The following is a 22,171-nucleotide window of genomic DNA, read 5'->3' as shown; positions in this document are numbered from 1 at the left end:
TGCACCACAAGCCCTAATCCAGTGGTTGAGAAACAGAATGTTTCATCACTACACAGTCCACCAATAAACAGCAGGAAGCACAATGCCCCACCACACAAAAAAAACTACAACTAAACAATAGCCCTAAGGTTGTCCACCCCACGGAAACCAAAGAACCAATGGAAAGACAGTCAGGACAGAAGGAAACGAACAACTGAATACACAAGCTCACCAAGACGGATGCACTAGGATGCCACATCAAAACCACTCCGACCCTGAACGGTTCAAAGCCTAGACCGACCAGTGTCACACTACATAACCTGAGAATAGATATTACCTACCTAGTCCAACACCCGAAGATAAGGTTCCGACGCACCTACCAATCGAAACAATACTCACTATGATACAGCTGGATCAGCGCAGCACCAACAGAGCGATTCGGCCTACGAGGAACCAGCAACAACCTAACCCACAGATATACAACTCTAACGGAACCATAAGCACCCGAATCAGGATACAGACCCCATTAACCCAACCCTCAATCCTCTGCTTATTTAACCCACTCAAAGCCACACAACCATCCATCTCTCTCCCAGCAATCCGCACATACTTTACCACACCGCATCAACAATACATAAACATCACCCTCAGCACTCGAAGCCTCGCTCGATCCGATACTAGCACCAAAGCCCAGAACTCGGTCTATACCGTGCTGGAGCTGCCAAAAGCACATCACTTCTCCCACTCTCCTTCTCCCCTCCTCTCGACTAACCCTACACGTCCTCCCTGTTTACAGATCCGCCAGAGCGCCTGGGGACCAATTCCGTTGGTGACGGTGCGCTATACAAGTACCTTTAACATAACATAACATGACTGTATCATGGCCCAAGCTAATAAAAGGAGCCCCTGCAGCCACGTGCAACAGAACGGCTGCAGACTCCAGAAGAAGAGCTACTGAGTCCATGTGGAGGCCCAGGCCTGCAGGCCCTGATGCTGTGGGACCCTCGTGACAGGACGGTGGCAGAGGTCCGCATGGTCAGGGGCCTGGCAGACTGTGCCCCCACCCCCAATGGTGCTGATGTCCCATAGCACCAGGGGGCCTGCCGGATGTCCAGGGCAGGCCCCAAACCCCATAGGCACTGGGCCTGACGTGTGCTGAACAGAATAGCACCCGGGGTGCCTGCTGGATGTCTATGGCAGGAAAACCCCCCACCCCCTCAACAGTGCCCACCCCTGGACTGATCCCCCAATTTACCAGCATTCCAAAGAGTGACGACCGCATTTACTGTTCCTCTTCACTTGTAACCCAGTTATTCATACATTTTATTGACATGCATTCATTAATTTAAATATGGAGTGTAGGCATCCACGGAGACAACCCTTTGATCAGTCCTACTTTCCTCTACTGTGCCGGTGGCACCCTTCCCCCTTTACACCCTGGCACTGGGCAGCCAGGAGGCACGGACGGTCCAAAAAGCAAATAAACACAAACACACAGGAATTGGAAACATTTCTCTAACTACACGGTGCCACAATTACCTTCATAGTTTTCCACTCCCAGCCATCTCCTATTTGCTGAGAATGTTTAATAAACTCCTCACAACATTGCTTGAATGTGTCCTCTCCCAAGAAGAAATCCCCATCCGCGCTTGGGGGCATCTGCAAAGGAATGGGCACACACTTAATGGCAAAACAATTACAGATTCACATGAATAACCAATGTTGCGCGTCAACGTGTCATAAAAAGAATGTAACATGTGTTTAACATACGTCTACAGCATGCTGTGAAGAGCTAGTGAACTTCAATAAACCTGCAAAGGCCAACAAAGAACAAGGCTGCATGATAAATGCGCTGGAATTCAGCTCCTGGCAGCAGAGTAGTCTGAGGAAAGCAGCTGCCAAGAGCCGGTGAGGATTTGCACAGAAATCATGAATGGACGTTTTAGGCTCAGCACCAAACACTTCCATTCACAGTGGAAGATTGGCACTGCGAAAGGTTGCCACTGAGCTGGTGAGGCGGCAAGCGCTGCCTTCGGGGACGAACGTTTCAATCACTACCCGACTTCAGTGCAAAGCAGACTAATCGAGCCTGGGGCGACAACTGACATTTCTGCCATTTTATACTCATCCCATGAGAAATAAAACCGTGAATTGTGCCCGCGTGGTTCCTGTAAACGAGTCCTCTCAGACCAGTAATGGACTTCTACCCAGCAAGGAACTATCACGTGGAAGACTTGTTGCAGTGTGCTTTGCTTTAGAAAACCGATGACATAACTTGCACAAATCTTTGGCAGAAATGTTATGTGGATCAGAAAGAGAGGTGGGGTCTTTTGGTTACTGGGGAGAGAGGGAAAATGCAAAATAGCTTTGCTGCAGCGTTGATGTTTACAGTCAGAAGTGCCGGACAGGGACGTCATTTCATCAAAATGCCAGGGATAGCGGCAGGGCCGGCCTTAGGGCAGGGCGGTTTGGGCGACCGTCCGGGGCACCACTAACCCCCAGATCGCCATTTGCTCCCCCCCACCTTGGTGGAGTCTTTCAAGGGCTCCCCCGAGCTGGTGTAGTGGGAGACGGCGCGGCAGGTGCCTTTTTGTTATTAAATGTGCCCACGGCGTCAGGGCGCATTTAATAACAATAGGGTGCTCATGCAAAAGCATGAGCACCCTACAGAGAGGATTACCTCCCCGCTCCGATGAGGGAGCGAGGAGGACGTTTTCATTAGAATAGGGCGGTCATGCATTAGCATGACCGCCCTATTCCAGTGATTAACTTCCTGCTGAGGCGCCGGAGCAGGGAGTTTAAAAAAGAAATTGGCGCCTCTGCCCCTCGCATTGACCAGGAGCGCGCAGGGGGGGCACATTTTTATTGAACTTGCAGGGGGCACTGCCGCCGCCAAGACCGGCACTGAGTAGCGGAAGTGACATCACACAACACTTGACCTCTGATGACATCACAGTAAGTGAAGTCATTTGACCCCACCCCGAAGTGACGACATCATGGGAAGCAATGGAGCACGACATTTTACCCCTTGACAAAACATGAAGTGGCATCACATAGCATTGTTCCTAAGTACACTACGAAAAACATGATTATATCACTGTAATGTGATATACATTTCATACAAGAATGGATCACCAAATGATAATGATGTGTTATAATATAAGACTTATGCTTAAGCGCTTTACATAGAACAAATATACATACAATATCACCCAACCTTTGTTGGTACTCATTTGTCGACTTCAGAAGAATGCAAGGCTGAGTTGGCATTGCTGGGATTCGTACCTGCAACCTGCAGATCACACACATCGCAACAGCAAGCGCTCAACCCATTGAGCAATCTTACCGGCTATAGTAAAATTAGCAAATACATGTCTGAATGTTCTCAATATCACAAAGTAAATTACACTCTGTAGTGGAAACCATTACATTGGTAACATAATTAACAGCAGCCCAGTTCATCTGCAGTTCCGCTGCAAAGTTGACCACATGTCAAGCCTGCTGGATCTACTTTTCATGCTTCAGAGGTTGGCAAAATACATATCATTGGGAGGGTTCATAACTGTGTATTAAATGGGGGGCGTGGCTTGGCAGCCATGGTGTAGGCAGCTCTTACATCCGACGAAGATCCAGCACCGTAAGACTGAAAATGAACCCGTAAACAATTGAAAAAGGATGTGCAGCTGTATGAACCTGAGGCCCGTGGAATGAGCGAATAGCTGATTGCAACAGACGTGTATGCCCAGAGATAGAACTTCTGAAGTACGGAGACCCGATTCGCTTACGGCGCGGACAAGATGGCGGAGGGGACAGGACAAAGGACAAAGGAAACCTCTGGTGCACTCGATGGCCACAATGCTCTGTAACACGTAGTGCAGGGCACAAAGTACGAGCTGGGGAGTAAGAGGATTCAATGAGTGCACCGGGCCTGACAGGAACATTGTAACTATTGAAAGGCCATTGTAAGTTTGTGGCAACAATCGCAGCCGCGGACCGATGCCGGCGGTATGGGCTGGCAACAGTAGCGAGAGGCGGAGAAGCTGGGGGACACCTTCGCCAGCAAAGACAGCCGAGATCAAACGATGCAAAGCACTAAGGCCCACGCAGTATAAAGCGAAAGCCCACCGTGCGTGACACCACAGCGTGGACAGATGGCCGGAATCTAAGGCATATGTCGGAAGGGAAGGATTGGACAAGAGAGGTGCTCTCTGGGCCACGCATGTTCATAAAATTGGTCAATCTAGCGATATAAACCCTGCAAAACACTACAAAGGAACTGATTTCTGGCAAGATAGATGGTGGGACACAACAGGCGAGAGAATGAAATCCCTGCCTCCAGCTGCCTGACTCAACCAAAGTGCTGGAAGGTGCAGACACAAACGTGATGTGGTGGGACACCCGGGCAGAGAGGGCCCCCCTCCCGTGGCATAGACAGATCAACCTGGGCACGCATATGCCAGCATAAAACTAGAGGGTGGTGTCGCCCAAGGCATCTGGGGAGCACGAGCCTGCACATCGAGGGTGATCCCTCTTCTGAAGCCGCGAGAGGGTGGAGAAAGGAGACCAAGAGAGGAACCGCAAATTGGTGTAGACCTGACCATTGCTGAGGCACCAGTCTGGAGAGCTAATAACAAGACGGATATGTCTGTGAGAGGAGGTAAGGCCAAGGGCAAGCAGACCACAATAGACATTTTTGCTAAATCGCAACAGTCCCCCATCACTCCTCCGCAAAGCGGAGCAGCCACAACCACAGGCACAACATCACCATGAGAGAACCACATGATCCTGGTGGCCATAACGGAATTGAAGGCCTCCTGGGGGACGACAATGGCAGAATTGAGGACTGCACTTGAAACGAAAATAGATGTGGTTGGAGTGGAGGTCAACATACTAAGGAAAGGTGTGAGAGCACTAGCGGAAAGGACCAGCGGTCTGGAGAGTGCTGTGAAAATTAATACAGACACTAGCATGGCCAATACCCAGGCAGTACACATATTGAAACAGCAGGTAGCCAATCTGGAGAATTGAGCAAAGGAGGCAGAAGGAAGAGCCAGGCGCAATAACATACGCGTGGTCGGTCTGCCGGCGGGGGAAGAAGGCCAAGACCCTACGAACTATGTTGAAACCATGATTATGCAAGAGAAGGTGCAAATGTGCTCTCCCAAGGGTTTGCAGTCGAACATGCGCACACGGCCTTGATGAGGAAGCTGTGACCTGGAGCCCCTCCGAGAGCAATCATAGCGAAGATCTTAAACTACAGGGACAGGGAAAAGATATTAGAGTTCTTCAGGAAAGGAGGGACGATAGAAAAGGCATCTGCAACCATCACGGCATATCCAGACTACACAATGCTGGTTCAAAGACAGCGCTACAGCTACGTGGCGATCAAGAGGAGACTGCGCACAGCCAGATTTAAATACATGTTGCTGTATCCTGCAAAACTCAAGATTTTCATAAAGATAAAACACACTTTTTTGACTCCCCGGAAGAAGCGACGACATGGCTGGACACGCATGTCTGTCCGGAGAGTGATGAGAAGCAGGGTCAAGAAAGATACGATAAGTGATTTAACAGTTTGCACATTATGAGAAGGGCATAGGGTAATGAGTAATCGTAATATGAGACATTTGAACATTTTGGACTGGAATATAGAAAGTGTAACATATTGAGAATAACAAAAGGTGCAACTAGCTAGATTTTTGAATAAGGAGGAACAGTACAGATGCGACCTACCCCCGAGAATCAGAATAGGAGGACCGCCACTAGGGCGATATCTCCTTGCTGAGCCGTAAGTAAGGCAACTGCCAGAAAGGGGCTAGATGTGGGGTGCCTGAGATCCAGGGATGGAGCTGGGCAACAGTTGGGGGAGTGGGGCAAGTTGGGGTAAGGGGGGGCGGAGGGGGAGAGGAGGGGTGTGGGAGAGTTGGGGAGTGCGGTGGGGTTGAGGGTAATGGAGGGTGGGAGGGGGGAGTTGAGGGAGTGTTAACAGTTAGGGGAAATTTGTATAGGGGAACAAGCTTACATGAAGAAAGGGAAGAACTGAGACCTGGCTGGTATTGGAGGAGGGTGGAGTTGGAACCGGACTCGCTATGGGAGACCTAAAAATAGTTACTTGGAATTTTCGAGGGCTCAATAGTTATCTAAAAAGAAACAAGATCATGATGTATCTGCGCAGACAGAAAATAGATATCGCCTTGTTGCAGGAGACGCACCTAACGCGTGAAAAGCTGGAGGTGATCCAGAAAAAGTGGGGAGGGACCGTCGTGGGCGCAACATACTAGAGGGGTGATTACCTGGATAGCACCGCATGTACCATTTCAGCTACTGGGCTGTACAGCTGAACCTGATGGGAGGATGGTTGTAATAAAAGGACTAGTAGAGAACAGGGAAATATGTGTCATAAATACATATGCCCCGAATCAGGATACGGCGGCATACTTTCGTACCCTATATAGCAAACTTAGCGTGAGCCTGGGAGGGGCAGTGATCTGGGGAGGTGATTTCAACTGCGTACTGGACCTGAGGCTGGATAGGTCAGACACCAAAATAGATAGACCGACCCCGGCAGCCAGGATACTGCAGTCCCTGTTAGCAGATTTTGGGCTGGAGGATGCATGGAGGTCACATTTTCCACAGGATCGGCAATACTTGCACTTTGCAGCCCCCCAGAACTTACATACCAGACTGGATTACATATTTGTCACACACAAACTGATGGCAGAGATAGCGCAAATAGAGTATAAAGTGAGGGTCCTTTCGGACCACTCGCCGCTGACTTTGACATGGCAGTACCGATCCCCAAGAGTGAAAATACCGACGTGGCTCCTCCGGGCAGAAACACTGAAAGATAACATCTTTAGAGAGGACATGCGAGAGGAAATAACAAGTTATTTTGAGGCCAATACGGGCAGTGTAGACTCGGCGGATGTACTATGGGAAGCTTTTAAAGTAGTGGTGAGGGATGCAGCCATATCTAATTCCAAAGGGCTACAGGGTGGGATCCCAGTGGAACTACAAGAGGCGGAAATGGATTTAGAAAGGGCATTGAAAAGAGGTGGCAGCACTAAAGACGACAATGAGGAAACACAGGCTGCAGCAGAAATGTGCGGGACTCTGGGAAAGGCTGTGCAACCTAAATTACAAAAAATATATAGAGAGACAGCATGCAGGGAGGGACAAACCAGGAAGAGTTCTGGCATGGCTATACAAATGCGAGACCCCCAGATCAGTAATCAGGACGATAGCGAGAGAAGATGGAAGCATAATAGACACCCAAGAAGGAGTGAAACAAGAATTTGTAGATTACTATTGCATCCTATATGGGGACACGGACGAAAGTGATAACAAGGAAATAAGCGAAACTTTAGAGGATATAGGATTACCGCAGATTGGCGCTGAGGAGCGAGAAGAGCTAGACGCTCCAATCACTCTAGACGAACTAGAAGAAGTGGTAAGACAGCTACCCACCAGTAATACCCCGGGGTCTGACGGACTCCCCAGCAAATTGTATAAGATGTACAAGAATGAGGTTCTCCCCCCGCTCTTTTTAGATGCTCAAAGAAGCATATGAAATTGGAAGTTTACCAGAGTCCCTGAGAGAGGCGATCATCATTCTGCTCCCCAAACCTAATAAACCAGGCTGTGAGTGTGGCTCCTACAGACCTCTATCGATGCTGAACCAAGATAGTAAAATTCTGACGGCAGCCCTGGCAAATAGAATGAGGAAAGTTGTTGGCAAACTAATACACCCCGACCAAACTGGTTATGTCTCCAACAGGAACATATCCAATAATCTTCAGCGACGCCACCGAGTCATTGAATATGCCGAAGAGGAGACAGGTGAGATGGCAATAGTGTCGCTGGATGCCATACAGGCTTTCGATTCAGTCAAGTGACCATGGCTCATGGCTACTTTGACAAGCTATGGAATAGGGCCGGGGTACCTCAAATGGGCCAAATTATTATATAGTGCCCCGCTGGCCAGAGTAAAGACAGGGGCAGTCATATCAGAGAGGTGGCAACTCAGCAGGGGCACCAGACAGGGATGCCTGTGGTCCCCCATGTTGTACATTCTGACCTTAGAGCCTTTGGCAATATACCTAAGACAGCAGTATGACACAGTAGGAATCACCATAAGGGAGGAACTGCACTTACGGGGTAATTCATAGAATCCAGCGCACAAGTGGCGCAGCGACGCTATAGCAGCGCCAGTTACGCCCCCAACCCCTCCCCGTGCGCCATGCACAGCGCACAAATCCCATACATGGCGCACAGGCCCCCAACCATGAAAACGCCTGTAAAACTCCCCGCGCACCCCTCCAAATACAGGTACACCCCGGCGCGGTGAGTTACACACGCGATTGGCCCTGTGTGAGCGGGGTACGTGTATTACTGAGGTTCGCGGGAAGATTCACATGCGATTGGCCCTGTGCAAGCGGGTTACGTGTATTACTGGGGTTCACGGGAAGTGTCACACGCGATTGGCCCTGTGCAAGCGGGGTACGTGTATTACTGGGGTTCGCTGGAAGTTTCACACGCGATTGGCCCTGTGCGAGCGTGGTACGTGTATTACTGGGGTTCGCGGGAAGTGTCACACGCGATTGACCCTGTGCGAGCGGGGTACGTGTATTACTGGGGTTCGCGGGAAGTTTCACACGCGATTGGCCCTGTGCGAGCGGGGTACGTGTATCACTGGGGTTTGCAGGAAGTTTCACACGTGATTTTGCTGTCAGAGGGGGGTACGTGTATTTCGGGGGTGCGCGTGAAGTTTCACACGTGATTTTGCTGTCAGAGCAAGTTACGTGTATTTCGGGGGTGCGCGTGAAGTTTCACACGCGATTTCACTGTCAGAGTGGGGTACGTGTATCCAGTGGGGTGCGCGGGGAGTCCCACATGTGGGAGTCCCAGGTGTCCCCTCTACCCCCTCCACAGCCCCTGCAGGCAGCCCACACCACAGGGGACTACCCTGCACCCCTGGTCATGTCCCGCAGGCAGCCCATCCACCATGGGTATGCCCCCCAGCCAAGCCACGTCACATTGCAATATGATCACCAACTGATGTCCCCCAGCACCCCCACCCCCCAGCAGTGAGGGGCACCTGCCAACAGGCCCCCACTCATGCCCCCAGCACCCCCACCCCCAGCAGTGAGGGGCACCTGCCAGCAGCCCCCCACTTATGTACCCCTGCACCCCCACCCCCCAGCAGTGAGGGGCACCTGCCAGCAGGCCCCCACTCATGTCCCCCTGAACCCCCACCCTCCAGCAGTGAGGGGCATCTGCCAGCAGGCCCCCACTCATGTCCCCCTGCACCTCCACCCCCCAGCAGTGAGGGGCACCTGCCAGCAGGCCCCCACTCATGTCCCACTCATGTCCCCAAGCACCCCCATCCCCCAGCAGTGAGGGGCACCTGCCAGCAGGCCCCCACTCATGTCCCCCAGCACCCCCAACCCCAGCAGAGAGGGGCACCTGCCAGCAGGTCCCCACTCATGTCCCCCTGCACCCCCACCCCCCAGCAGTGAGGGGCACCTGCCAGCAGGCCCCCACTCATGTCCCACTCATGTCCCCAAGCACCCCCATCCCCCAGCAGTGAGGGGCACCTGCCAGCAGGCCCCCACCCATGTCCCCCAGCACCCCCAACCCCCAGCAGTGAGGGGCACCTGCCAGCAGGTCCCCACTCATGTCCCCCTGCACCCCCACCCCCCAGCAGTGAGGGGCACCTGCCAGCAGGCCCCCACTCATGTCCCACTCATGTCCCCAAGCACCCCCACCCCCCAGCAGTGAGGGGCACCTGCCAGCAGGCCCCCAATCATGCCCCCCTGCAACCCCACCCCCCAGCAGTGAGGGGCACCTGCCAGCAGGCCCCCACTCATGTCCCACTCATGTCTCCCAGCACCCCCACCCCCCAGCAGTGGAGGGCACCTGCCAGCAGGCCCCCACTCATGTCCCCCAGCACCCGCACCCTCCAGCAGTGAGGGGCACCTGCCAGCAGGCCTCCACTCATGTCCCACTCATGTCCCCCAGCACCCCCACCCCCCAGCAGTGAGGGGCACCTGCCAGCAGGCCCCCACTCATGTCCCACTCATGTCACCCAGCACCCCCACCCCCCAGCAGTGGGGGGCACCTGCCAGCAGGCCCCCACTCATGTCCCCCTGCACCCCACCCCCCAGCATTGAGGGGCACCTGCCAGCAGGCCCCCACTCATGTCCCCCAGCACCCCCACCCACCAGCAGTGAGGGGCACCTGCCAGCAGGCCCCCACTCATGTCCCACTCATGTCCCCCTGCACCCCCACCCCCCAGCAGTGAGGGGCACCTGCCAGCAGGCACCCACTCATGTCCCACTCTTGTCCCCCAGCACCCCCACCCCAGCAGTGAGGGGCACCTGCCAGCAGGCCCCCACTCAGGCCCCAGCACCCTCACCCCCCAGCATTGAGGGGCACCTGCCAGCAGGCCCCCACTCATGTTCCCCAGCACCCCCACCCCCCAGCAGTGAGGGGCACCTGCCAGCAGGCCCCCACTCATGTCCCCCTGCACCCCCACCAGTGAGGGGCAGCTGCCAGCAGGCCCCCACTCATGTCCCACTCATGTCCCCCAGCACCCCCACCCCCAGCCATGAGGGGCACCTGCCAGCAGGCCCCCACTCATGTCCCACTCATGTCCCCAAGCACCCCCATCCCCCAGCAGTGAGGGGCACCTGCCAGCAGGCCCCCACCCATGTCCCCCAGCACCCCCAACCCCCAGCAGTGAGGGGCACCTGCCAGCAGGTCCCCACTCATGTCCCCCTGCACCCCCACCCCCCAGCAGTGAGGGGCACCTGCCATCAGGCCCCCACTCATGTCCCACTCATGTCCCCAAGCACCCCCACCCCCCAGCAGTGAGGGGCACCTGCCAGCAGGCCCCCAATCATGCCCCCCTGCAACCCCACCCCCCAGCAGTGAGGGGCACCTGCCAGCAGGCCCCCACTCATGTCCCACTCATGTCTCCCAGCACCCCCACCCCCCAGCAGTGGAGGGCACCTGCCAGCAGGCCCCCACTCATGTCCCCCAGCACCCGCACCCTCCAGCAGTGCGGGGCACCTGCCAGCAGGCCTCCACTCATGTCCCACTCATGTCCCCCAGCACCCCCACCCCCCAGCAGTGAGGGGCACCTGCCAGCAGGCCCCCACTCATGTCCCACTCATGTCACCCAGCACCCCCACCCCCCAGCAGTGGGGGGCACCTGCCAGCAGGCCCCCACTCATGTCCCCCAGCACCCCCACCCACCAGCAGTGAGGGGCACCTGCCAGCAGGCCCCCACTCATGTCCCACTCATGTCCCCCTGCACCCCCACCCCCCAGCAGTGAGGGGCACCTGCCAGCAGGCACCCACTCATGTCCCACTCTTGTCCCCCAGCACCCCCACCCCAGCAGTGAGGGGCACCTGCCAGCAGGCCCCCACTCAGGCCCCAGCACCCTCACCCCCCAGCATTGAGGGGCACCTGCCAGCAGGCCCCCACTCATGTTCCCCAGCACCCCCACCCCCAGCAGTGAGGGGCACCTGCCAGCAGGCCCCCACTCATGTCCCCCTGCACCCCCACCAGTGAGGGGCAGCTGCCAGCAGGCCCCTACTCATGTCTCACTCATGTCCCCCAGCACCCCCACCCCCCAGCCATGAGGGGCACCTGCCAGCAGGCCCCCACTCATGTCCCCCAGCACCCCCACCCCCCTGCAGTGAGGGGCACCTGCCAGCAGGCCCCCACTCATGTCCCCCTGCACCCACACCCCCCAGCAGTGAGGGGCACCTGCCAACAGGCCCCCACTCATGTCCCCCAGCACCCCCACCCCCAGCAGTGAGGGGCACCTGCCAGCAGGCCCCCACTCATGTCCCCCAGCACCCCCACCCCCAGCAGTGAGGGGCACCTGCCAGCAGGCCCCCACTCATGTACCCCTGCACCCCCACCCCCCAGCAGTGAGGGGCACCTGCCAGCAGGCCCCCACTCATGTCCCATTCATGTCCCCCAGCACCTCCACCCCCCAGCAGTGAGGGGCACCTGCCAGCAGGCCCCCACTCATGTCCCCCAGCACCCCCACCCCCCAGCAGTGAGGGACACCTGCCAGCAGGCCCCCACTCATGTCCCCCTGCACCCCCACCCCCCAGCAGTGAGGGTGCACCTGCCAGCTGGCCCCCACTCATGTCCCACTCATGTCCCCAAGCACCCCCAACCCCTCAGCAGTGAGGGGCACCTGCCAGCAGGCCCCCAATCATGCCCCCCATGTAACCCCACCCCCCAGCAGTGAGGGGCACCTGCCAGCAGAACCCCACTCATGTCCCACTCATGTCTCCCAGCACCCCCACCCCCCAGCAATGGGGGGCACCTGCCAGCAGGCCCCCACTCATGTCCCCCATCACCCCCACCCCCCAGCAGTGAGGGGCACCTGCCAGCAGGCCTCCACTCATGTCCCACTCATGTCCCCCAGCACCCCCACCCCCCAGCAGTGAGGGGCACCTGCCAGCAAGCCCCCACTCATGTCCCCCTGCACCCCCACCCCCCAGCAGTGAGGGGCATCTGCCAGCAGGCCCCCACTCATGTCCCATTCATGTCCCCAGCACCTCCACCCCCCAGCAGTGAGGGGCACCTTCCAGCAGGCCCCCAATCATGTCCCCCAGTACCCCCACCCCCCAGCAGTGAGGGGCACCTGCCAGCAGGCCCCCACTCATGTCCCCCTGCACCCCCACCCCCCAGCAGTGAGGGGCACCTGCCAGCAGGCCCCCACTCATGTCCCACTCATGTCCCCAAGCACCCCACCCCCCAGCAGTGAGGGGCACCTGCCAGCAGGCCCCCAATCATGCCCCCCTGCAACCCCACCCCCCAGCAGTGAGGGGCACCTGCCAGCAGGCCCCCACTCATGTCCCACTCATGTCTCCCAGCACCCCCACCCCCCAGCAGTGAGGGGCACCTGCCAGCAGGCCCCCACTCATGTCCCCCAGCACCCCCACCCCCCAGCAGTGAGGGGCACCTGCCAGCAGGCCCCCACTCATGTCCCACTGCACCCCCACCCCCCAGCAGTGAGGGGCACCTGCCAGCAGGCCCCCACTCATGTCCCACTCATGTCCCCCTGCACCCCCACCCCCCAGCAGTGAGGGGCACCTGCCAGCAGGACCCCACTTATGTCCCACTCATGTCCGTGAGCAACCCCACCCCCCAGCAGTGAGGGGCACCTGCCAGCAGGCCCCCAATCATGCCCCCCTGCAACCCCACCCCCCAGCAGTGAGGGGCACCTGCCAGCAGGCCCCCACTCATGTCCCACTCATGTCCCCCAGCACCCCCACCCCCCAGCAGTGGGGGGCACCTGCCAGCAGGCCCCCACTCATGTCCCCCAGCACCCCCAGCAGTGAGGGGCACCTGCCAGCAGGCCTCCACTCATGTCCCACTCATGTCCCCCAGCACCCCCACCCCCCAGCATTGAGGGGCACCTGCCAGCAGGCCCCCACTCATGTCCCCCTGCACCCCCACCCCCAGCAGTGAGGGGCACCTGCCAGCAGGCCCCCACTCATGTCCCACTCATGTCCCCCAGCACCCCCACCCCCCCAGCAGTGAGGGGCACCTGCCAGCAGCACTCCACTCATGTCCCCCAGCACCCCCACCCCCCAGCAGTGAGGGGCACCCGCCAGCAGGCCCCCACTCATGTCCCCCTGCACCCCCACCCCCCAGAAGTGAGGGGCACCTGCCAGCAGGCCCCCACTTATGTCCCCCTGCACCCCCACCCCTCAGCAGTGAGGGGCACCTGCCAGCAGGCCCCCACTCATGTCCCACTCATCACTCATGTCCCACTCATGTCCATGTGCCTGCGCCCTGGCTCTTGCTGCCTGCACGTCCTCCTCCGGCTGGGGTGCAGTTGTCGTGGTGGGCACCCCTGCTGGACGTCTGACTCCCGACTGTGGCAGGGATGCGTCCTCCACCAGCCTGGCCGCTGGGTCAGAGGCAGGCAGCTCCACAGGGTACCCAGGTGATACATGGGTGGGAAGATGGCATGGAGGACGACTGGCGCGTAGGGGGTTCAGGTGAGGAGGGGGTCGCAAGAAGGTCCAGCACACAGAGGAATCCAGCACTGGTGACCCGTCCCAGTAGGTCAACGCGGTCAAAGAGGCATCCGAGATGACGTGCAGTGTCTTCACAAAAACACTGCAGGTCACCTTGCATGTCACCTTGCATGCCCCGTTGACGCAACGCTATCCCAGCCAGGACAGGCTCAACACGGTCCCGGATAGCCACGTCCGCAGGGAGAGGAAGGCCAGTTGTTGTGCACCCATCCCCTCCCTGTAAACGGGTCTGGACTTAGGCATCCCTGCTGGTGCCGGATGATGCAGTCACAGGATCAGGGACAGGATTACACACAGGTACCTCCGCGGTGCCCTGTGCTGCCTCCTGTCCCTACCACTGCACTGCACCACTGGCACCAGTGGAATCCCCACCTCCAGACCCCGTGTGTGTCCCTTCCACGGCCTCCTCTTCCTCCAAATCCCCCACCAACCTGGATGGCTCCATGCCATCTTCCTCCGTTGGACACTGTGGGGTCTCAGCTGCCCCTTTTGCTGCCGAGGAGTCCATCTCCAACCTCCGCCTCTTGGACCACCTACCCTCGGCAGCTGCGACCTGGGATGCGGCACCAGACTCCTCACTCCCCGAAGAGATGACAATCTGGGAGGGGAGCCGGGCCTTGCGTCTCCAGCTGGTGGTGTGATCCCTGCCGCTTTGCTCCACAGCACCCTATCCGCCCTCTTCATCAGTTGACGCTGCAGGCAAGGAGAGATAGAAAACAGGCATCAGGGAACTGTACAATGGACTGATACACACATGACAGTTGTACATGAGTGGCAGTGTCAAACTTCAGACATGGCATCACACTCCCTAACACACATGTCACTTCTACTCACACACATGAGCAATTCCACAGCAATATTGCACCAGGCAGCACCATCCATACACATACAACAGCATTGGCATCCGAAGGTGAGCCTGACGTCACATGAAACACGGGGAGTACACAACACATGCACACACACCAACACACTTACATGCATGTGTGCATGTCCACCAACTGTCAGAGTGATGAGATCGCCATCCATGTCACATCTGGCATTCAGCCTTCTACATGTCAGTGCCACATGCATCCATGTTGCATCACAGTTGCACACTTGTCAAATACACACACATGCACATGTACACAGTGCAGATACATGCAGCTGGAACGAACATCCATGTGTGACACCACAACCATCCCACATCTGCATTTGGCCTACATGCTTATCCACACATACACCATCCATGTGTCTCACACATGAGAGGACTCGCATGTGTCAGCCTCACGTCCCTGTACATACACATCCATACATGGCCCTACAGAAACACATGTGCAAACTGCACACTACTGGCACACCACGAAACGCACAACGTCCAACCAGTATGCATGTACACTTACCGCTCAACTCCAGACGGGTCTGCCTCTCAAGGACCTGAACGTGGAGCGCTGGGCTTATGCGTTCCAGGACCCTCATTTGGTGGTCGGACAGGTGGCCCCGGCGCCCCTTGGCATCCGCTGCCTTCAAGAGGCGCCGGGCCTTGTCGAGGGTCCTGGACCTGAAGTCCTCCCAGCGCTTCTTGACATGTTTGATGTCGTGGACTGCCAACCCCTCCTCGTTGATGGCAGTCACGATGTCCATCCAGATTCTGGTCCGTCCTTCATAGTCGCCGCGCAAACTTCCAAAGAGGGCATCATACTGCCCCAGGACTTGCTCCACCAGGACACCAAATTCCCTGGCACTGAAGCTGGTGGCCCTCTGCTTCTTTGGCTGGGGGTTGCTAGTGGTGCCAGATGGTGTTGTGCCCGACATGGCAACCCCAGAGGCAGGTGTAGGTGGGCAACTGGGTCCTGGGGCTGGGCTGTGGAGCAATGGTATCCCAGTCGGGAGTCTTCAGTTCCAGCAGGGGTGGTCACAGCAACTTCACCCCTGGCTGACATGCAGGCAGCAAATAGCAGGGCATGTGGGCAGCAGGCAGGCAGGCAGCAGCAGGTGGGAGCGTGCTCGGGGCTCTTGGGGGCAGTAATTCAGCATTCTGGGCAGGAGCGTGGTCTTCCGTGTGTTGTTGCGTGGCCAGCTTGATACGGAGTGATTTGGCATGTGAAAAAATTGCACGTCAGCGTGTAATTCGAGGAAAGGGCCTTAGCGCGTAAGCACGTCTGTGACGTTACGCGCGCGTGTGTTTCCCTCGTGACGGGTGCATAGTGAATCAGCACGTGAATACACTGCACGTACGCAAATTCATTGGACCAAAGGCCCTTTAGCGTGTAAGCGCGTCTGTGGCGTAACGTGACGTAACACGCAAGGGCGTTTCCCTCAACATGGGTGCATGTTCATCGTACACGTGCAAAAACAGCGTTACAAGTTCGTACTCCCTGTTACCTCTGACAGCGTTACATTTTTTGGTTGGCCCCGTTTCCTCAAACAGCGTTCACTTCTTCTTTTGTCCTGTTTCCTCAGACAGCGTACAATTCCTCTTTTGGTGGGGGTGCCGCGCCTTTTTCACGTTCTTTTTCCAGGCTAACAGTGAGTCACGCACATATTTACCAACTGTGCTTGCCCCGTGTGTCGCGTACCCCTTCAGAGGACATTGTAGGCTGCGTGTATTATGCGTATGCTTATTTTTGTGTTTCTGGGTGCCACAGCGTAGTGCGGGTTCATTTTTCAATGCACGTGGTCTACGAGGGGTTGTGTGCACGTTCATTTTTGTTTCAGGGTGCCTGTGCGTTGCGTGACCCGTCATCTTCCACCAGGGGTCACAGACAGCCTTGCTAGAGCACTAGGGTACGAATTCCATCTAGTACCCTCCCCTTTCGCCCCCAATTGCCCAGGACAATAGTTTACTGGTGCACCGCGAAGCACCAGCAAAGCACTGTTTGCTGTCTCCTGTCTACGCTCTGCAGCCTCGATTTCCTTGACAAGCCTTGGCGTACCTCTGCTACTTTTACCCGTGGAGGACGTCTTTGACTGGGACACTAATTTGCCTGACTTTGAAAAGGTGTTTCCTGCTCATAGAAGCCCCTCCCTCCCACACAGAGTGCCACCCTCTGCATTTCTTCAAATAGCTTTACCCAGGCGCCCCGAGCCACGCACCGCGAAGCACCAGCAAAGCACTGTTTGCTGTCTCCTGTCTACGCTCTGCAGCCTCCATTTCCTTGACAAGCCTTGTCGTACCTCTGTTACTTTTACCCGTGGAGGACGTCTTTGACTGGGACACTAATTTGCCTGACTTTGAAAAGGTGATTGTACGCTTCGCGTGTTGCCTTTACTGCAGCCTACTGTGGTTGTGTATCTGTGGTTGTGTATTGTGTGGTGGGTCTCGATACGCTTTGTGCTTAACCCCCCTCTTCATTTTCATTTTTCCTGAAGGTGTTTCCTGCTCATAGAAGCCCCTCCCTCCCACACAAAGCGCCGCCTTCTGCATTTCTTCAAATAGCTTTACCCATGCGCACCCGCGCCACGCACCGCGAAGCACCAGCAAAGCACTGTTTGCGGTGCTCGGCGTTCGGGTGTTCAGGAACTAAGGTTCGTTGGTTGGGCAAAGGCCCTGCTTACCCCCTGTCCCTGGTAGAGTACTGGCATCGTTTTGATACTCATTATCCAGGTGTGTTTTTTTGCACACTCTGGATTTAATCGTCAGTGACAACACGCGCATTCTGCCTTATGGATTCCACTCTCACTACTTTGAGGAATGGTAAGCGCCTGCGCGGCTCTGTAAAATCCACAATAAGTAAAGATTTACTCAAACAGAATTCAGACGTCATGCATGTCCTTCCCTCTAATCAGAAATTGCTCCTTTCTGTATCCTCACAAGCAGACCCGCCTCCCAGATCTGAAGCACTTCCTCTGTCTTACTCTCCCCATGTACAGCCACTAGATACAAAATTGTCTAATGCACAAGTGACATTGGACGCAAACACACCCTTCGCTCTAAAAACTGCAAATGATTTGGATATCACTGCAGATATTCCCCGAGAGGAGTTGGACAACCCCTTTATTCCTCTGTCTGATACTTCTCTGCTGGCACCTGATATTATTGCATCCTTAGAAAGGCGCATAAGCCTCTCCCTAGGCCCTTCCACCCGTCACTGCATCATGTGGGGTTCGGGAACAGGTGCATTTTCATCCTACTCCTCTCCCTTCTATACCGCTCCTCACAAAACCTACTACTCCCACCAAATCTGTTAATGTTTTCTTCGCACCAAGTAAAATGGGAAGCTCGCCGTCTTCCGACTTCCTTTCTCAGAGGAAACTACATCTCGACGATCCATTCTTTCATGAATCTCCCATAAACTAACTCCCTCAGGAAGCTGCCTCCGTTCCCATCTCTCCTCACTCTCAGATGTCCTCGATCCCTCACGACGAGAATTCCTCTCACGTATTAGAACGTAAATTACATTCCTTTCCTGTTCTTACACGGATCCTCAATCTTCTGGATAAAGGCCATGAACTTACTCATTTACTCTTAAAGGACATGAAAGAATGTATTATATACTAACTCTTCTAAACTTTCTAAAATTGAAGGGTTTATGCTAGCTCAGGAAGCTTGTCATAACTTTCATGTAACATGCCCTGAGCGCACAGCTGCGCTTGTAAGAAGGAGCCTGCCCCCTCTCCCTCCCTCGCATGGGATGATTACTCAAAGCACCCAAACTACCGATGCGTCTCTTTTGCTAAAGGGGACTCCAACTTCTTTTGCAAAGGTAGTTGTTAAGCCCACCACAGCGGAGCCCATATATTCTCCACTTCCCAAAATTGACTCTATAGAAATTGCAAAATTACAACACGAACTAATTCTGCAAATTGTACAAATTATTTTTAAATCAAATCTGTTTTCTGCAGACTTGCTAGCAAATGATATTGTACCTCAAGCTACGGCCACAGTTAGCACGTCCCCGGATAGCCCCTCAGCCCTCACAAATATATTGGATACCGTTGAACTCACTGAGTTGCCTGAATCTACTGATCTTTCTAAAAAGCTCTATCATCCATCGCGCAGAATGAAAAAAGCTCACCAACGTGCAGTAAAACGCAGAAACAAATCAAATTTGTTAAAGAAAGGTTCTCCCAACAATACTACTACAGGCTCCTCCTTGCAAAGCTCAGCCATTAACGATGACACAGATAATGCTTCTCTGAATCCATCTCATGTAGAGAATGAAGATCTTCATCTTAATTTCAGTCAACTAAATGAAGAAAGTCAACTGGCACTTCAACTAAAATCTTCAACAAAAGCACTTAAAGGAGGAAAGAAAGGGGCCTCAATCTCCGTCCTCAACTCAATTGCTGAGAGTGTAGTGGACGAGAAAAGTACATATGTAAGCTCTTCCCCTCCTGAGGAGCTTGCCCCCTCTTGTTCTCTGATACAAGCAAACCTGAAAACATTTTTTCCTCTTACAGAGAACAAAAAAACATCAGGTTCTAGTACTAAGTGTAATTCCACCAATGGTATGCCTGAAATTACTGTGCTTGGGCCCACAGTCGTCCAGGCAATGATTCATCAACCTGGTTTAGATCTACCATTGATGAAACCCCTCTTGGCAAGGATGCCCAATATGCCACTTCAAACTTTGCCACTAGGTGCATGCTCACAACTGTCGCACCCATCAAATGCGGAGTTGGATGGACAGTCTGTCCAACCCTTACACAGTATTTACACACAGTCTTCTCATCATACGCAAGTCCCTTTGTCCCAGGATGAAATAAACGGTGCGCAATCAAAGTCCGTTCCAATGAGTTTTTCTTCTTTTCCCCTTGTGATACACAATCAAAGGCTGCTTGCCTTTGATGACATCTCTGAGGAGATGAAAACTCTTATTGTATGGTCCAGTAATTCCCAAATTAATGGTGTAGCACCTATTAACCGTGCATTTTTGATGAACACCTTATATAAAATTCCCTCTCTGCGCAATCTGATCTCCCTAGATGTGGACTGGATAAAGTTACCATCGATTAACAATAATCGTATGCTCTGCAAGGTTCTGTCCCCGATCATAGCGAAATTAATCTGGGAACATAAATTCGATCTGTTCTCCCTCGGACTGGAATTACAGGCCTTTTCATCTTTTGAAAAGGCGATGCATTTTCTAGACTTCAAACCCCCTATGCTACCAAAAGATCTCAATGATATTTCTGGTGGTTCCTCTGATCAATCAGAGAATGCAGAAATTCTAACGCAATTAGCCTCTCTCACATCTGCACTGAATGGCATCTTGGGAATTTTGCCCATCTTAAAAGCCCCTGCTCAACAAACGTCTGTAAATCCGGTCTCCACTGCAAACCTATAATGTAAAAAGGTGATTATTCAATCTTGGAACTGTTGTGGATTCAATAATCTTTCAACTTGGTTCGCGCATCGGAAGGTGGAAACGTTGCCTTCTATTCCTGCCTACAAGAAACCATGCGCTGCAATGAATTTCAATTGGATGGCTTTACAGCCTTTCACAATGCTGCTTCACAACCGCTATTCGGGCGGCCTGTTGGTGGCATTACTATACTTCTTAATAATCACCTTTGTTTTGCTATAAATCGCAGTGTATCTACGCATTTGTTTCTTCTAATTGACGTCAATATCAACATATGTGGGCTTAAAAATCTGGTATTGATTTCAATTTATTGGAATTCATCTGCCCTTTCAATTGATGAAGCACTCAACATTCTAAATGATACCATTTTGGACATAGCTTGCAAACAACGTGGAGTAGAGATACTAATTTGTGGCGACTTTAACGCCTATCTATATGCATCTGTGAATACTCCCGCACCATATGAATCCTCTAAACACTTTAAGAATGCTTATGCAAATGGAGTAAGATAGGTTAACTTTTTCGCTTGCTGGGATCTTTATGTAATTAAATCACATTGCTTAAAGTCCTTTAGCACATGGAAAAGGGGAAATGCTGGATCTTCCATTGATTTTATAGTTGCCTCTAAATATCTTTTTGGCATACTATCTCCAATTACCTCCTTTTTTCCAGCTTATGGTGATCACGCCATTCTTTCTAGTATAATGAATGTAGAAACAACTTCTTTCGCTAGAATGAATGCGCTCTCTATGGTTCAGACAGATAGACCTCTTCTCTCCATTCGATGGAACACTTCAAACTGTCGCCGTTTAACATTCCTAGTCAATCGCGACTGGTGGCCTATTCCCATTGTTGATAACAACTCCTCTCAATGCATTCTCTCGTGGAATTTACATATGATACAGTTTCATCTTGAGAGTATTGCAGAATCTAATGTTAAGCAGCCGAATATTTCACCCTCTTCCCTGCTTCTATCAAATACTCTTGCTAAGTTAAAAACAAAAAGGAACCGCGAACTCAGAGAATTGAGGACTAGGTTCCTTTTTATGGATATTATAAACTATCATGCAGCTAAAAAAATCCTTCTACGTAAACATAAGAACAGTATAAAAGCTGCTCATGCTTCATTTCACCTACTAGGTAATCAGAACATGGTAAAGCTAATCTGCAAGCATAACATTCGTGATATTTAGAAAATACTAAGGACGGTGAATAAATGTCCTGTGACCCAGTTAGAATCCGCAATTGATGGTAAGACATGGTTTGATTTTTTTTTAACAAAAATACTTACTTCCGATGAGATTTACACAACCTGACATTAGTGAGTTAGTGACTCATTCCGGCTACCTGTCCATGGTCTATAGATGACATCCTTGCGGCAATCTCAAAACTAAAATTCTCAAAGTGCGCAGGGCCTGATGGGTTTCCACCATGTGTCGTTAAAGATGACCCTCTCTTTTGGGCTACTGTGTTTTTGAGGATTTTTCAATCGATCTTCACCTACAAATGCCTCCCTCCTTCTTGGGTCAGCTCGATCATTATTCCGCTTCACAAAAAAGGGCCCCTGAACAATCCTTTAAATTTTAGGCCTATTGCTCTCATTGACGTTGCGGCCAAAATGTTTGCCCTTCTACTCTTAAAAGAAGTTGAAGTCCATATTGCAGAAAATCATATCCTCAATAAAGTCCAGACAGGCTTTAGAAAAAATATGGGGACCCAACTCAATGCAACTATCCTTGCACATCTAATAGCTGCTTCTCATTGTCCTGCTTTTGGCCCCATTTTCATAGCCTCTTTAGATTTGTCATCTGCTTTTGACTGCGTAATTCGCA

At 53.6% G+C, this 22,171-nt stretch overlaps 1 protein-coding gene across 3 annotated transcripts in view; it reads right to left on the bottom strand.

The window, feature by feature from the left end:
* ATG10 (autophagy related 10) overlaps positions 1–22,171 on the bottom strand; it is a 719,085-nt gene that overhangs the window by 542,067 nt on the left and 154,847 nt on the right. For all 3 annotated transcript variants that reach the window (XM_069627571.1, XM_069627572.1, XM_069627573.1), the window contains one exon: positions 1,519–1,638. In XM_069627571.1, coding sequence (XP_069483672.1) covers positions 1,519–1,638 — 120 coding nt within the window. The remainder of the gene's footprint in view (positions 1–1,518; positions 1,639–22,171) is intronic.

This window comes from Ambystoma mexicanum, chromosome 6p (assembly GCF_040938575.1).
Source record: "Ambystoma mexicanum isolate Mex_15411 chromosome 6p, UKY_AmexF1_1, whole genome shotgun sequence".
NCBI lineage: Eukaryota > Metazoa > Chordata > Amphibia > Caudata > Ambystomatidae > Ambystoma > Ambystoma mexicanum.
Note: the sequence above shows the minus strand (reverse complement) of the source record. Positions and strands in the feature narration are given on the sequence as shown.